General features: G+C 37.8%; 1 protein-coding gene across 3 annotated transcripts in view; it reads left to right on the top strand.

Moving 5' to 3' along the window:
- The first annotated feature begins 6809 nt into the window (after nucleotides 1-6809).
- Nucleotides 6810-17465, top strand: part of LOC106753988 ((-)-germacrene D synthase-like) — a 23073-nt gene continuing 12417 nt past the window's right edge. Inside the window, exons 1-5 of one of the 3 annotated variants that reach the window (XM_014635922.2) lie at nucleotides 6810-7024; nucleotides 7136-7421; nucleotides 8033-8276; nucleotides 8526-8741; nucleotides 8818-8956. In XM_014635922.2, the coding sequence (XP_014491408.1) occupies nucleotides 6896-7024; nucleotides 7136-7421; nucleotides 8033-8276; nucleotides 8526-8741; nucleotides 8818-8956 (1014 nt within the window). In that variant the 5' untranslated portion in view covers nucleotides 6810-6895. Of the gene's footprint in view, nucleotides 7025-7135; nucleotides 7422-8032; nucleotides 8409-8525; nucleotides 8742-8817; nucleotides 8957-17465 lie in introns of all 3 variants that reach the window. The other 2 variants (XM_014635913.2, XM_014635930.2) reach the window with 2 other exon arrangements.

Raw genomic sequence — 17465 nt, 5'->3', positions numbered from 1 at the left:
TATAGGGTTTTTCAAAACTTCTTCAAAAGCTTCCCTAAACTCCACTCAAATGCTAATTCTATCCAAGCAGACCAACTTCTAGCAACTTAATTGATCAAAAAAGTTTCTAAATCAACAATACATGCAAAGACATCCAAAACCCTAATTTATCATGTTCCTAAGCATGTTCTTCATCAAATCCCAAAAATTAAGAACTGAAGAATGCAATAATACAACTTACTTGAGCGGAGATGCTAAATGCTTGCACAAATTTCTTCAATTGATGATGAAAAACTCTCAAAGTGCCACTCTCATTAAAAACCCCCAAATTTTAAACAAGAAACTAAGTTTTTGTGAGTGGATGGTAAGAAAGTGTAGAAAAATCCCTTAGGAACCCTCTCTAAGGTGCAAATCTGGTGCTAAGCTTCAAGGAGACCACCTGGTGAAACTCAAAGGAAGAGATTGAAGTGCAGAAAACCTAGAACCACCCAGTTTTTAGAGGCTCGGGTTTTAGTTCTCGCCGCCACCGCCCGACGGCAAAGTTGTACCGCCCGGCGGTTAGCGGAAATTTTCCTTTCTCCCTTTCTTGCTTGCTTTTGTGCGATTCCTCCTTGTGACACCTGATTTTTGCCCTAAAGTTTTCCATTTCATCATTTTCCTCACTCAAATGCACATGCAAACCTAAAATGCACAAAAACAGAATTTGAAAAGTAAAAATAAACAAACAATTAACTGGGTTGCCTCCCAGCAAGCGCTTCTTTAACGTCACTAGCTTGACCCAACAAAGTTCAAACACCCATCAGTAAGTGTTGAACTTCGTTTGCTTCATACACTTTTCTTTTCTTCTTCCTGCTAAATTTCTTCAGAAAGTTGATAACACCAAGCACCTGTTTCCATGTCTCCATCATAGGAACTTTGATCTCCAATTTCTTGAAGATTTCCATAAAGCACTTGAATTTCGTTTTCTTCCTATGATTTTTCTTATAATGAGGAAGAGGTTTTTCATACAATCTTTTTTGTTTTCCTTTCTTCCTCTTCTTCTCACACTTCTTCTCCCTCAACTTTCTTTTTTTCTTTCTTTTTATTTTCTTCCTTATTTTTGTATTTTTTTTTTCTTTCAACCACTGCTTTTTCTCTCTTCTCAACTTTCTCTCCCTCACTCAACTTTTTCTCATCTACCTTTTCCTCTGCAACAATCTTTTCTTTTTTTATCTCTTCTTTCTTGGCTTCCACTATCTTCCCTTCATCAATACTTTGGTCACCCACAGAGATAGTGGCTTGACATTCTTCCTCAGGGTCAACTTCAGTATTAACCCCAATAATACCCAAAGACTTCAACACATTTTCTATCTCAGGGTCAACTTCCTCATTATCAAGGATAGGGGTTTGATATTCTTTCTCAGGGCTAACTTCAGTATTAACCCCAATAATGCCCAGAGACTTCAATGCATTTGTTATCTCATCTTCATTTATCTTCTCGTAATCAATAACCTTGTCATCCTCAAAGATAGTGGTGTGACTTTCTTCCTCAGGGTTAACTTCAGTATTAACCCTAATAATGCCTAAAGACCCCAATGCGTAAGAGATTTGTTCGTCCTGTGAACGTCGTTTAGCTTCCCCTAATGTTTCTTTTCTCAAAGAGGATTGTTGTCCAAATTGACTTTGATATAAATCTGAATGAGGTTCCCACCAGTGGTTGAAATTGTTTTGATAGGTTTGAGTGCCCAAATAGTCAAATTCTTGTCCATATTGCATTCTGCACACATTCGGCACAAACCCTAGTAGCACTTTTATAAACAAAAGTTAAAAATAACAAAACAATTATAAAAAAAACAATAAAACAACTAATTACTAACAAGCCAAATTCAATCAATTCACACTACTAGAAACCTCGAGTCCTCGACAACGACGCTAAAAACTTGTTGAGTCACTAGCAAGTGTACCAGATCATACAAGTAATATAAAACGGTAAGTTCGAGTATCGTTTTCCCAAGAGACTCGAAAGGTGTTATCGTTCGTGCAAATCAATATCGTAAGACTTGTAAATAAAAACAATGGTGGTAATAATTGAAATAAAATATAAACATGCAAAAGAGAATGATTCAATTAACGAGGAAGAAACAATGGATGAATGGAGTTGTTGGGGGTTTACAATTTCATCTAAATCCGCTCTCTCTTATTTACTCCTCTTGTTTACAACGCCTAATTATCTATTTGTCATGCAAACTTTCTTGGTCTACCCTTAGCCCGATCCCTCGNCGAGAAGAGCCTATTATTAACTACCGGTTTGCTATCCCTAGCCTCCCCTAGCAATTAATAATGCATTANCGAACAGAAGCGAAACAATTGATCNTCCTACCCCTTTACCTAGGTGGTATTGCTTAATCAAGGAATTTCTCACCAGTTCATGACATTACTGTACGTCCCCGTATCAATAAAGACAAACAACGATTAGCGAATGAGTTAAACGGCAAAAGCATTAAGCAAAGATGAGAACCCAACAAATGATAATCAAAGCATATGAATAATCATATAAGTAAACAAGAGTTTTAATAATTGAGAGTTTCAGAAGATTACATTGTTTCCCCCAACAACAAAAGGGTTTAGTTCACCATAGACATGGTGAACCTAAATGGAAAATGGTAGAAAATGGAAGAACAAACCCTAGATAAGATGAAAAGGAGCCTAAGCATCCAAGAGATCCTCTCCAAGGAGTCCAATTAGGTCTGACCGCGTCTTCTCGCCAAAAGAATGAGAGTTAAGTCGCAAAAGAAGTATTTATAGTGAAGGAGCGTCAGAAAAATAGGCTCAGGCCCAAATAGGGTCACCGCCCGGCGGTAGGGGTCTACCGCCCGGCGGTTTCCCCTATGTCGTGCCTACGCCCGGCGGTAGGGGTCTACCGCCTGACGGTTCTCCTTGATGCCTGACAGTGTCTTCCTCGTGCATTGGACGCCCAACGGCAGGGGTCTACCACCGGGCGGTGCCTCGACTCTTCTTTTCTTCATTTTTCTTCAATAATTCAGATTCTAGGACCTTCACCATCATCTCCATTCTTCACTTCCATCAAATTAGCTACAAAACAGTGCAAAACAAGCATAATATCTCTAAAAACAGCTTCTGACTCTCTACAGACTCATTTATTAAATTTTTCATGATTCTAAGCTCATTCTAAGCCTCAAAGGGTGTAACTTGGTTAATGTTGACATATGAAAATAACTATTTTAAACCTTTATCAATGTCCGACGTCAATTAATGTAAATTAACGTCAAATTTTTTAAAGGTTTAATGTCTCGGTAGGTCCTTATTTTCGTCCAGAATCTCAAATAGGACCCCGACTTATTCGGCGTCTTAATTGGGTCCTTATTTTTGTAAAATTGAATAAATTAAAGGCTTAGCATCAAATTGATCAAACATCGTTAAGGAGAGTGCTATGTGGCATGCTGACAGTGTAGTTTAAATTACGTGGCATTAAAATCGTGTATCAATTGTATTTTTCTAGTTTTTGAATTAAAAAATTTAGTGTACAGAGTGGAAATATAATTTAAGTAAGGAAATATGTGCTAAAAGCCTCATTCTGTGCAATTGCGAAATCTAAATCAAATTGGAGGAATGTGACTTTTAGGGTTTGTGGGAGAAATCTAAATCTAACTCTCATTCTCTAAAGTTCTCTAAGTCCCTTGGAATCTGTCTTTTTGAGATTCTCACAAACGGATCAAGAACTTGACAGTAGAAGAAAATGAAAACTGCCACACTTAGTATATCAAAGTTGGACATGCTAACTATGGTATTTTGAAATTGGAGAGAGTGGTTTTCATGGCAACGCCTTGCTCCATATAAAGTGAAGGCATTTGTGTGAAAACCACAGAGTATATTATGGTGCAGAGCCAAATTGGAAGAAGTCTCAATCTGCACTTCACCTCCTCAGCTTGAATTACTGGACAGAGGCGCCAAGGGTTGTAACCGTTCCCTTTCTAATCATCTAGATCTCTTGAAGATATAAATGTTGCCCTGTCCAAGAACCTGCAATACAATAACAAATGGCAAATGGATCAAACTATTATTACTCACTACAACCAAAAATGGAGAATAGTACTGGAATGGAAATCAAATGTGTATTAACTTCTAGCAAAATGATCACATAAAATAAAATTCAAGAAAAGCATTCCATGCAGCCTTAGCTACACATGAATACATTCGTTGTGTAGTTTCAGCTGAAAGGAACTTCCATTACATACATGTTTTCTCCTACCAACCCTAAAAGTCACTTTCCCCCAATCTAATTTCGATTTCGCAATTGCAGAGGAGAAATGGGCTTTCAACACTTAATTTAATTTGATTTCCCAACTTTGCCCGTACATAAATTATATTTCCACTCTATACACTTAAATTTTTTAATTCAAAAATTAAAAAAATACAATTGTCACACATTTTTAATGCCACGTAAATTAAAACTACAGTGTCAGCATACCACGTAACACTGTGCTTAACGACGTTTGATCAATATGACAACAAGCCTTTATTTGATTCAATTTTACAAAAATAAAGATCCAATTGAGACACTGAACAAGTGGGGCACCTATTTGAGATTCTAGACAAAAATAGGAACCTACTGAGGCATTAAACCTTAAAATTAAAAAAAAAAAAATTCAATGTTTTTCAAAAGTAAAAAAGTAAAAAAGTTCAATAATTATTTTCAATATCTTTAATTTTTGAATAAGTTAATGTTAATGTAGATTAACTCTGTTGGCACTTTTTAATAATTGTATGACAAAGAAATTTCATTAAAACAAATATATTAGAATAAAATATGAAGATACTAAATTCATTATAAAAATTATATTTCACCAAATATAAAAAAAAATGAATCATAAAAAATATTTTAGATAAAAGCATGATAATTATTTGTATTATCTTGTATAAATAAAAGTTAATATGATTAATTTATTTACACAACAATTTCATTAAGAACGAACAAAATAAATTTTAAAGAATTATCATAAACTAAGAGTAATATGTAACGAAATATGATTGTTGAATATAACAAATGAAATAAATTCAACAATATTAAATATGTCAAACGTGAAGTCTTCGCTCTTACATAAAGATAGAACTTTAAAAAACAAAATTGATAAAAATGTAAACAAAGCACATTTTCCTCATATGCGGAATCTTTTTCTAAAGAGAACCGAGGGAATAAATCCAGAGTAGAAAATGGCAAGAGTTCGCCCACTACTTCAGTTAATGTGGGCCAATACAACACAATAAGCAAAAGATAAAGAAAAATTGATTGTAAATTAGCACGTGTGGACTTGACCAAAGCATAAACAATAGACTATGTACCTAAAGGGTGATAAGAGATAATTATCCTTCTTGCAAAATCGATAAGAAATTAGTGGTGGCTAATGTGAAGGTTATAGATGAAAATATCAAAATGTCGAAATTCAGTTTAAAATAAAAGTAAAAAAATAAAGGCATGATGTTACATAAATATATATATATATATATATATATATATAAAAGGTTTAAATTTCGTATGGATCTTTTTATTAAAAACGGTCTTAATTGGATCTTAATTTTTGAAAAATTGAGTTAATTAAGCCAATTTCGTTAAGTGTTGACAGACAACGTCAAATTCTGCTGATGTGGTCCTAATATGGATGATTTTATTATGTGGAATTCTCCCAAATTAGGTTTTGACCGGAGAGGTCACACCCAATGAAAGCATGCCACGTTGTAGCCCCTTTTTCCCCTAAAAATTAGGGTTCCTGATTAGGCAAAGGGTTTGCCTGCTTCTCCTCCGCGGTAGCTACTAATGAGAAGACTTTCAATAGTGACGTGAGATGGTTCAAAGATTCGCAATGTCTCATTCTGGTTGCTCGAATTTGTTTCTGTGATTTTCTTTCTACAAGTTTCGTGGACACGAATTGGATGACGAAGTCGCGACTGGTTTTGAGTGGAGAAGCAATGGAGGCGTGAAGGAATCGCGATTTGTGGTGGAGGATAAATGCGATTGGAATTTGGTAATTAGGGTTTTTGAATTGGGTTTTTGGGTTTCTCTGATTTACAGGTTGGAGGCGTGATTCTCAGTTCAAAGGAGGGTTTTTGATGAAGGTTGATGGTGGTGCAAATCGCAGTGGTGAAATTAGGTTCTTCACATTCTAGGTTTCAAACCAACTTTGCGCAAGGTTGAATGAAGAGTGGTGGCAAAGTCCGGAGAACTATTCAATGACGGTGGTGTTGTGATGTAGGATAACGGCGATTTTGCCCTGGCTACTGGCAGCACGGTTTTGGGATGAAAATCCTTGGATTTAAGATGCAGGTTCACTTGGGATTTGCTGCGTTTGATTCGCTACGCAAGGTGGCTTCATTGTGGCTGTTTGAAAGGTTGTCGTGGCTGCCATAGTTGAGGGCGATGCATGGATAGGTGGATTTGCGATCATCTGATGGAGATGACGACAATGCAAGGTTCTATGGTGACGCGATGAAGAAGATGAATCCCCCTCTACATCAAAACCCTAATTTGGGTGGGGAATTACAAGTATTAATTAAAATTTTTCACATAATAAAATCATCCAGATCAACATCACCACATTAGCAGACTTTGACTTCGTCTGCCAACACTTAATGGAGAGATGGCTTAATTTTTACGATTTTTCAAAAATTAAGACCCAATTGAGACCGTTTTTAACAAGAGGACCTATTTGAGATTCCCCTACAAATACGAGGACCCTTTGAAGGTTTAAACCTAATTTTAATTTATAGAGTGTCTATGGACTCAAAAGTTTATATTCTAAATTTAATACTTTACCTCTTATAAATTCCGTGTGTTATTATACGTTGTGACAGGCACAGAAATATCTCACTTAAGAAGGGTGTCCCTTACATACATTTAATCCATAGTCGCCTACAACAAACCATGTCCAGCGGTTCCTTATCACCTCTAATATCTGCCAGTGGTGCAAAACCTCCTTTCACTCGACCTACCGCAAATTTTCATCCCTCCATTTGGGGCGATCGCTTTCTGTCTTATGTTCCCTCTTCCGCTGTATTTACTCTTTCATCCCGTTACTTTTTCAAACCTCTTTCCTATTTTAGCATTTAGTCTGTGTAGATAAAACGTATCATATGATGAACTTTTCATTACTACTTGATGCAGGAAAGTGATAGCCGTATTCAAGAGGCTAATCTATTAAAAGAAGACGTGAGGAAGAGGCTTGTCTCACCGATTGATGATAACAATTTCTCTCTTAAATTGAGCTTCATTGATTCAGTCCAACGTTTGGGTGTGTCATACCATTTTGAGCACGAAATTGACAATGCTTTATGTCAAATGTATGACATTTCAACAAAGGACAATAATATCATAGCTCACAGTGATGATCTTTACCACACGGCTCTACTCTTTAGGCTGCTTAGACAACATGGATACCGCATTTCTTCAAGTACGTTTTCCTGAGCATTTAACCAAATTAACTTTGCAAAGAACAATAAATCCTTGTTCAACTCACTGCGATGGTATTGAATGCATTGTTGCAGTTTACTCTAGTCACTTATCTCTTTGTTGAGTATTACGTCTTATGTCTTCCCATTCCCAGTGAACTTATTTTCGAAAAACTCTTTAGTAGTAACTAGTTTGGTCTTTGGTGGGTCAAATGGATTCTTCTATCAAAAGGTTTTTTTATGAGGGTCAAACACACATGTCGTATTAACATCCTATTAAGATGAATGCTATTTAAATCTTGCAAAGGAAAAATATTGAACATCATATAAAATATTTAGGATCATATTTTAGTAGTGTTATGTCCATATATATATATATATATATATATATATATATATATATATATATATATATATATATATATATATAATATGTAGAATGTAGTATATAATATTATATATATGTATATAATATTATATATACTACATATATTACATATTATACAAATAGTATGATTTTAATGTGAAAGTCATTTGCGTGGTGACATATCCCTTGTATAATAGTTGTATAAATATATATTTTGAAATTAACTCATGTTTATAAGTTAAACAGGTGTATTTTTTAAATTCAAAGAAAAAATCAGAAAGTTTAAGGAAAATTTAGCCGATGATATTGAAGGAATGTTAAGCTTGTACGAAGCAGCCCAAGAAAGATGTCATGGAGAAAATGTACTTGAAGAAGCACACAATTTGAGTCTGGAGCAATTAACTAAGTTTATAACCATCCGACTAAGTTGTTCTCTTGTGGCACGAGTTAAGCATACCTTAAGACAATCACTTCGCCGAGGTTTGCCTAGGTTGGAGACAAAATATTTTATGTCTTTCTATGAGGAATATCCATGTCATGACAAAAAATTGCTAGCATTTGCAAAATTAGATTTTAACAAGTTGCAGGAGCTACATTTGAAAGAACTCAGCAGTTTAACCAAGTAATATTTTCCTCAAACATATTACCTTTCGATGTATAAATCAATATATATCACTTAAACATTCTTTCTTTTTCTTTTTTGTCTTTGAAATATTAATGTGGTTTTGCTTTTATTCAGATGGTGGTATAAGGATTTAGATGTCTCATCCAATTTACCTTTTACACGAGATAGGATCGTAGAATGTTTTTTTTGGGCATTGGGAGTGTACTTTGAACCACAATATTCTAGATGGATAACAGCAAAATCGGCAGCTCTAGGTACCATCGTTGATGACATCTACGATGCTTATGGAACCATAGAAGAACTTGAGCTTTTTACTAAGGCAATTGACAGGTTAGGCACATCAAAATCATATATATTTAACTTAATTCCACCAATATATCAAATATAACTTTCTCAAAACTAGCAGGTGGGATATTCGTTGCTTGGTTGATCTCCCAGAATACATGCAATTGTGTTATAAGGCAATTTTTGATGTATATGAAGAAATTGACCAGGAGATGAGAAAGCAAGGAAAAGTATATTGCATTAAGTATCTCAAGAAAGAGGTAAACTTATTTTTTTAATGATTTTTTTTCTTATTCTTTATTCAACTTATATTAAGAAGTTACATTAAATATTCTTGGAGGTGTAATAAATCCACAAATTAACTATGGAAAAAAAAATCCATAAATATATTAGTTGTAACAAATATTACCTACAGATTTATTCGTAAATAATTATCTAAAGAAATTCATATATATTTACAAATAAATTATATTTAATGTGATTTTACACTTCGATGAAACATTTGGTTTCTTAGAACAATTATACAGACTTGGATGCACTTCAAAAGGGACATCTGCAACTGATAATCACTAAATAAAACATCAAGATCTGAGTACTCACACTAACAGAAAGTTATCAATATATCCACTGATACAACAATAATTAATATTTTCTTTTTATCAAAATTACAATTGTCATTCTCCACCCACTAATACCACACATTAATCTCGAAAATTTCCATATACTTCATATGATGCCTGTTATAGGGGTTATAAAATTAGCATAAAAAAAATAAATATTAGTCAATAATTTACATGCTTCATTACTAAGCTATACTAGAAAACAATGAGGCCTTTTTCACTTGAGTGGATTTGGGAGAGAGTAATTGAGAGGATTTTATGATAATTTTTTTTGTTGTTTATTTGAATAGATGTGGAGGTAAGTGGGAGCGAATTTGGAAGTAATTTTTTTAATTCGTCATATAAATTAAATCCTACACTAATTCTCACAAATTTTACTTCCAAATCTACTCTCACTTATCTCAAAATCTATTCAAATAAACAACAAAAAAATTTCCTTCAAATCCTTTCAATTACTCTTCCCTAAATTCACTTAAGTGAACAAGGCCTAAGTGCTCCTTATCAATGAGCATCTAATCAAAGTTGAATATGTAATTCGTTAATTTATTGACCCTCAACTCAACATACCTGCAAACATAAATTGAAGATACTAAGATAAGGGGCTAAAAGAAAACAACTCGATTCTTATTATCATTTCTGAAAAAGTGAACTGCAAAAGAAAGGTTTGTCAAGCCAAGTTTCAAGTTTGAAAAATAGTGTACTTACATGTGTCCTTCACGATCACTCATCAATAAACTGGCCAAATCCCTTATGTAGTGAGTTTGTTGAAACACCTCATGTGAAAGGCCCATCCCAACTCTACCACCTATAAAATTATAGATGTTATATACTGATATCAATTTCAAAGTATATAAATTATATCATAATTGATAGGAAGTGAATGAAGATTTGTACCAAACGAATGACATCATGTATGGTGTTTGAACCACCAGTGTGCATAAAACCACCATTTTCTAAAGCCCTGTTTCTTTGGACGGTAGCACATTTGTTGCGGTAATCTAGCGAATTCCAATGTGTCAGCAATGAGTTCCATATGTGCTACCTTAGCCAATAAGGGCGCTCTCCTACAATCAGTGCATCTCTAAACATTTCTGACAGCCTGTGAGATTCTTTTGTGTGGAATTTTTTCTTAATTTGAGTTTCATGCAAAGTTCTCCACTACACTTTTTGTTGTTACAATATATCATGTTAAAATAAAACATATGGACTTAATAAGTGATATAAATATAAAATGAGATTAAGTATTGGGATATTTACCTTAAATCACTACTAGAAGGCACTAGTACAAAAACGCTGTTTAACGTCACCCATAAGACGTCGGTTTACGTGTAAACCAACGTATATGAATGGACGGTGGCATTATCGTAAATAGCTTGGCAAACTAGACGTGTGTTTTCAGATAAGGCGACATTTATGATATTGTAGACGTCGCCTCTGCAGCAAACCGACGTCTAATGGCCTGAGGTAGGTGAGAAGACAGTCCATTAACGTCGGTGGTAAATGGGGGCCGACGTCTACTGGGCAGCAATTAATGTTCTTCACCTAATTCCCAAGCGCTTAGACGTCCCGTAGTCAAAAGACGACGTCTAAGCCCTGTCTGGAAGGTGGGAAGACAAAAAGTTCTTCAATATAGACGTCGGTGTTCAGGGGAGGCGATGTCTATGATGCCTGTAATTGATTATGATCAGCATACTCGAGGGCCGTAGACGTCGGCTAGGTGGGCACCGACATCTATGTTATTATAGACGTCGGTGTCAAATCACAGTTGTCGTGAACATCCCTGACAGAAACCGACGTCTTATAGGTATTCGAAAAGTCAGTTTAAATGTTAATTTGGACGTCATATTAGTAATAGAACCAACGTCGAGTTGAGCATAGACGTCGGGTTTTGGATCATAACCGACGCCCGTTTCATTTTAAATAAACCGCAAACTCTTCGCGGCATTTAGTTTCTGATATCGTCTTCTTCTTCTCCTTTCTCTCTTGCGGCACTTCTTCTTTTCCTCTTTTGCGGCACCTCTTTTGCGGCATTCTATCTGTTGCTTCTGATACCTTTATCGTCTTTCCTCCTCTCCTTTTTCTCTCTTGTGGCATTGCATCCCAGCTGCGTCGTGTTTTTTTTATGCTCACCATTTAAACTTTGTTTAGTCTTTCTTCGATTATCTTTTGGTTCAACTGATTAAAATTTGCTTTTTTTGTGTTGTGTTTTAGTGCAGTTTTGTTCCTTTCTTGGGGTAACGTAGTAACACATTCTTCATTTGCTAGCTACCTCCCAGAAAAAGCAGCGTCTTGTGAATTTCTTGTGGTCGTGTCGACCCAAAAACGACCCTGGGTTGCTTAGTTATCGTTTCACCGTGATTTTTCCCTCTTGCGGATGAAAATAGAACTAAGACAAGAACAAAACTGCACTAAAACACAACCACTGGATTAGACCTCGGTTAATGTATACACTGATGTCTATACTACCTTTAGACGTCGGTTAATGTAAACACACCGACGTCTATATTACCTTTTAGACGTCAGTCAGTATCAATTTCGAAGTCTTTAGCGCCTCTTACTCCGACGTTTATGGACGTCGGACATGGCACCGACTGACGTCGTTTACTTCATGTCCGACGTCCCATGGACGACACCGGAAATGACGTCAGATTTTTTTTAGATGTTAAAAGCCTAAAATAACCGACGTTAATCAGCATTTTTCCACTAGTGAGGGTACTTTATCCTCTAGAGGGATTGCTCTTGTGATGGACTTTGAAGAAACTCTAGAAGGAAGAAACCTAAATATGTATACATAAAAGTTATGATATGCAAACAAAGATAAACAAAGAATGTAATGGAAATTAGTTAGAAAGAAGATTTCATATTACCCTGGCCATAAAGTTCAATGATCGGTCAATCGTTGGGAGCAAGGTCAAGTACATCAGCAGGATCATTAGATGCATGTTGTGTATTGTTGGACTATTTCGGCAAGTGTATTGAGCCGCACAAGTACTATAAAATGGTAAGACCAAGTATCATATCCTAGAAGACTCTCAACGCTAAACAATCATGTGATAATAAGATTAATTAAGACTTAAATAAAAAGATATCATTGGTTTTGAAGGCAAAAACATAAAATTAAATATGAATGCAATTGATCAATAGCAAAGGAGCACATGGATGAACGGATGTTGATTAATATGAGATGGCTATGTTGTTGGGGTACCAAGTTCCCTCTCATGTATGTAATAATTCTTCTTTATGCATTAATGCCAACGTCACTCACTAAATCACCTAAACCCAACACCTCAGCGAATAAGCATGTCCCAAATTACCAGTTCATGCAATTCCTAACATTCCTAGTAATAAGATGTGAAGATAAGGAGCTAAAAGATGACCAAGACTCATACCCAATATTACTCTTGGGAATAATTCAACAAGAACCTGAATTGTAAGGAACCTCCCGACACTTATGCAATTCATAAATCATGGTAATGAATGAGTTAAACACAACAAGCATTAAAACAGATGAATTACTCTAACAATTAATGAAAAACATATGGAATTAAGAATCAATTCAAATACATGAGAGTTTTCAAGGTTACATCATTCCCCAACAACAAATAGAAATTAGTTCCCCATAGACATGAAGAAACTATATGAACAATGGAAGAGAATAAGACAAAGAAAGCCTAAGAATTGGGAAAAAAGTATATTGCAATGTTGCTATCTGCCAGTGATACAAAACCTAGAGCCCAGGGTCCTTTAAATAGAGTTGGAAACGAGCAAAAATAGGGCCCGGTCAAATAGAAACGAAATACAGCATAAACTAGGCATGATCCACAAAACCCGAAACTCAGGCGCCCACTTAGGGCGCCCGAGCAGTGAAAAGTCTTCATGTAAGGCTTGGGCCTCTAGATAGGGTGGCCCGAGCTTCGAGACCCCGCCGCCCAGGCGGCCAGGGAGGGCGCCTGGGTGGTGGACGTCAATTTTCCTCACTCAAGATTCCATTCAGGCTTCTCTCTCGATTGGCCCCTTTGGTAGGCCATTTCTTCCTAGAAATGTTGTCATTTTCCTGACTTACCCCCTCCTTCTACCGTTCTTCCGGTTCAAAGGTCATTTTCCTGACCGACCATCTTGAACCAGGAGTCATTTTCCTGACTTCCTGGGAATCTAGATCAAAGGTCATTTTCCTGACCGATCATATTGAACCAGGAGTCATTTTCCTGACTTCCTGGGAATCGCTAACTCATTTTCCTGACTTACCTCCTCCTACTACCGTTCTTCCAGATTAAAGGTCATTTACCTAACCGATCATCTTGGACCAGGAGTCATTTTCCTGACTCCCTGGGAATCGCCAAGTCATTTTCCTGACTTACCTCCTCCTACTACCGTTCTTCCAGATTAAAGGTCATTTTCCTGACCGATCGTCTTGTACTAGGAGTCATTTTCCTGACTTCCTGGAAATCACTAAGTCATTTTCCTGACTTATCTCCTCCTTCTACCGTACTTTCGGATCAAAGGTCATTTTCCTGACCGATCATCGTGAACCAGGAGTCATATTCCTGACTTCCTGGGAATCGCCAAGTCATTTTCCTGACTTACCTCCTTCTACTACCGTTCTTCCAGATTAAAGGTCATTTTCCTGACATCTTGAACCAGGAGTCATTTTCCTGACTTCCTGGAATCACAATTTTAAACGCCACTAGATGAGATTCTAACTTGAATTACTAATACAAACGCATAAGAAATAATCCATCTTTATTAACATGTCAAAATTACAATATTCAGCTAAAATAAAACTTCAAATGCGTTGCATTCCATGTGTTCGGTATAGGTCATCCGGTCAAATATTCCAAACGGTATGCTCCATTGTTCAGATCTTCTACAATCCAGAACGGACCTTCCCAGTTAGTTGCTAACTTTCCTCCATAGCCTTCTTCCGAGTGTCCGCCGCTTTCCGCCACACTAAGTCTCTTTCAACAAAATGCCTAGGACGTACCTTCGTGTTATATCTCCTGGCCACTAGCCTCTTCTGAGCTTCGTTCCGTACAGCCGCCACATCCCTACGCTCCTCCAAAGTATCTAAGTTACCTCTGAGTTGCTCCTCATTAACGTCCAAGTTGCTCAGTTGTCTCCTGAGGGTTGGTTCACCTACCTCGACCGGTAGCATCGCATCACTTCCATAGGTTAAGTTGAACGGTGCTTCCCTGGTAGATCCGTGCGGGGTGCAACGATACCCCCAGAGTACCTGTTCAAGCTCCTCTACCCATCTCCCCTTCGCTTCTCCCAACCTCCTCTTTAACTCTTGCACAATAGCTTTATTTGCAGCCTCAGCCTGTCCGTTTGTCTGGGGGTGTTCCACCGAGCTGGTAATGGATGTAATGCCTAACTCTTTGTAAAAAGCTAGCAGCATTCTGTCCACAAATTGTCGCCCGTTATCAGTCACGATCACCTTGGGTAAACCAAACCGGCATATTAGTCTCCAAATGAACCTCTAGACCTGAGAAGCTGAAATTCTTACTAACGACTCGGCTTCTACCCACTTCGTAATATAATCCACCGCTACCAACAAAAATTTTCTTTGCGCTCTGGCGACCGGGAACGGTCCCACAATTTCCATTCGCCATTGAGCTAACGACCAAGGAGACATTATGTTATGGAGTTCTGTCGTCGGTGCGTGGAAAACATTCCCATGCTTTTGGCAGGCTAAACATTTCTTCGCGAAATCCATGCAGTCCTTCTCCAAGGTGGGCCAAAAGAATCCTGCGCGTAAAACCCGAGCCCTGAGCGCCCGGCCTCCTGTATGTCTTCCACACACCCCTTCATGTAGCTCCCTCATAACATAATCTGCTTCCGTTGCCGACAAGCATTTCATGATTGGGGTGACATACCCTCTCCGGTATAAGTCTTCCCCAATAATACAGTACCGGGCAATTCTCTTAGCATCATCCGCAGGGAGGTTTTTTCCCTCATCTTGCTCTCTAATCAACCTCAAAATGTCCTCCCTCCAACACTCTCGTTCAGTTACAACCCCAACACTGAGGCACTCAATGGTGGGTTTCATCAGCATTTGTCGAATGACAGAATTCAACTGCCCCTTCTCCTTGTCGCTCGACAATTTGGAAAGTATATCCGCCCGGGTATTCTCTCCTCGTGGAACATGTTCAATTCTGATTGTTCGAAAATGTGCGGCTAACTGTTTTGCCTTGTGAAAATACTGCAACAACAGATCATCCTTTACCTGAAAATTATCGCTCATGTGTCCCTCCACCAATTGAGAATTCGTTCGGCACTCCAAGTTTGCGACCCCCAAATCCCGTGCCAGCTCCATCCCTACAATAAATAATTCATACTCAGCTTGATTATTACTGATTTTGAACTTGAAGATTAAGGACTGTTCCACCCTTATATCGTTCGGTCCTTCAAGTACTATTCCCGCTCCTCCTCCCGCCTTATTGGACGATCCATCTACATGTAGCTTCCAGTAGATCTCCTCCTCATCTCCTATCGACAATTCCACCGCAAAGTGTGCCAAGTGCTGGCCTTTAACTGATCCATTGGGTTCATATCGCAACCCGAACTCTTATAGTTCCACCGACCACCCTATCATCCTGCCCACCAAGTCCGGTTTCCTCAAAACTTTGGCAATGCGATAATTGGTCCTTACCACCACCTGATGCCCTTGGAAATATGGTCGGAGACGTCGGGCTGCATACAACAAAGACAATGCAACCTTCTCTAATTGTTGATACCGAACTTTCGCATCCTTCAGACTCCGACTAACAAAATAAATCAATTTAAACTAGGGTTTTTCCTGGACCAGTGCCACACTGATCGCCTCATCCGTAGCTGCTAGGAAAACCTGTAAGTCATACCCAGACTTTGGTCGGCCCATGATAGGCGGCTCCGTTAAAATTCGCTTCACTTCTCCAAAAGCTTGTTCGCAACTTTCACTCCACTCCCCCTCCGAACTTTTCCTCATGACCAATAAAATGGGTTTTATCCGCTTGGCCAATTTAGGAATAAACCGTGATAAAGATGTCAGCCGACCAACCAACCGTTGCACCTCTTTTAAATTTTTTGGACTTCGCATCTCCAGAATGGACTTACACTTGTCCGGGTTGGCCTCTATTCCCCTTGCCGTCAACATGAACCCCAAGAACCTTCCAGCCCTTACCCCGAACGTGCATTTAGTTGGATTTAGTCGCATTCCGAATTTCCTAACCTGACCCAACACCTCTTCTAAATCCTTTACATGTTCCTCGACTGAACGGCTCCTTAGTGATGAAGGTTGAAAAACAGTGATTTTCATATGTCAATTTGGACCAAATTACACCCTTTACTACTCGGAACGAGCTTAGAATCAAGAAAAACTCAATAAATGAGTCTNGAGAGAGTCAAAAGTTGTTTTTAGCGATTTTATGCTTGTTTTGCATTGTTTTGAAGCTAATTTGAGAAAAGTGAAGAATGAAGTTGAAGATATAGGTCGTTGAGTCAAGAAACGAACAGAAAAATGAAGTTTTGAAGAGTCGACGTACCGCCCGGCGACACACTTAAACCGCCGGGCGGTCTAGGACGAGGAGTAGGCAGCATCTCAAGCTGAGAGAAACCGTCAGGCGCTGGCGATTGCCGCCGGGCGGTGGCGAGTTAAACCGCCCGGCGGTGGCACGCTGAACTTGGGCCTGATTTTGACGCACTCCTCACCTATAAATACCCCTACTACGAATTCAGAGTCATTCTTTTGACAGGGGAAGACGGCCAGACCTAATTTTGCTCTCTGGAGAGGATCTCTAGGCTCTTTTTCATCTTTTCTAGGGTTTGCTCTTTCATTTTATTTCCATTTTTCATCTAGTTTCACCATGTCCATGGTGAACTAAACCCTATTGTTGTTGGGGAATACAATGTAATCTTTTGATACTCTCTCTTATTGAAACTATTGATTATTTATATGGTCTCCATATGTTTTGATTGATTATTGTTGGGTTATCATCTATGCTTAAGGCTTTTATCGTTTAACTCATTCGGTATATCGTTGTTTGTTGTTATTGACATGGGGACGTGCGGTAATGACATGAACTGGTGAGTAATCTCTTGATTTTACAATACCACCTAGGGATAGGGGTAGGACGATCAATTGCGCTAACTTCTGTTTATAATGCGGTATTAA

The sequence above is a fragment of the Vigna radiata genome, chromosome 2 (assembly GCF_000741045.1).
Source record: "Vigna radiata var. radiata cultivar VC1973A chromosome 2, Vradiata_ver6, whole genome shotgun sequence".
NCBI classification, from domain to species: domain Eukaryota; kingdom Viridiplantae; phylum Streptophyta; class Magnoliopsida; order Fabales; family Fabaceae; genus Vigna; species Vigna radiata.
This window is presented reverse-complemented; position numbering and strand designations above follow the sequence as displayed.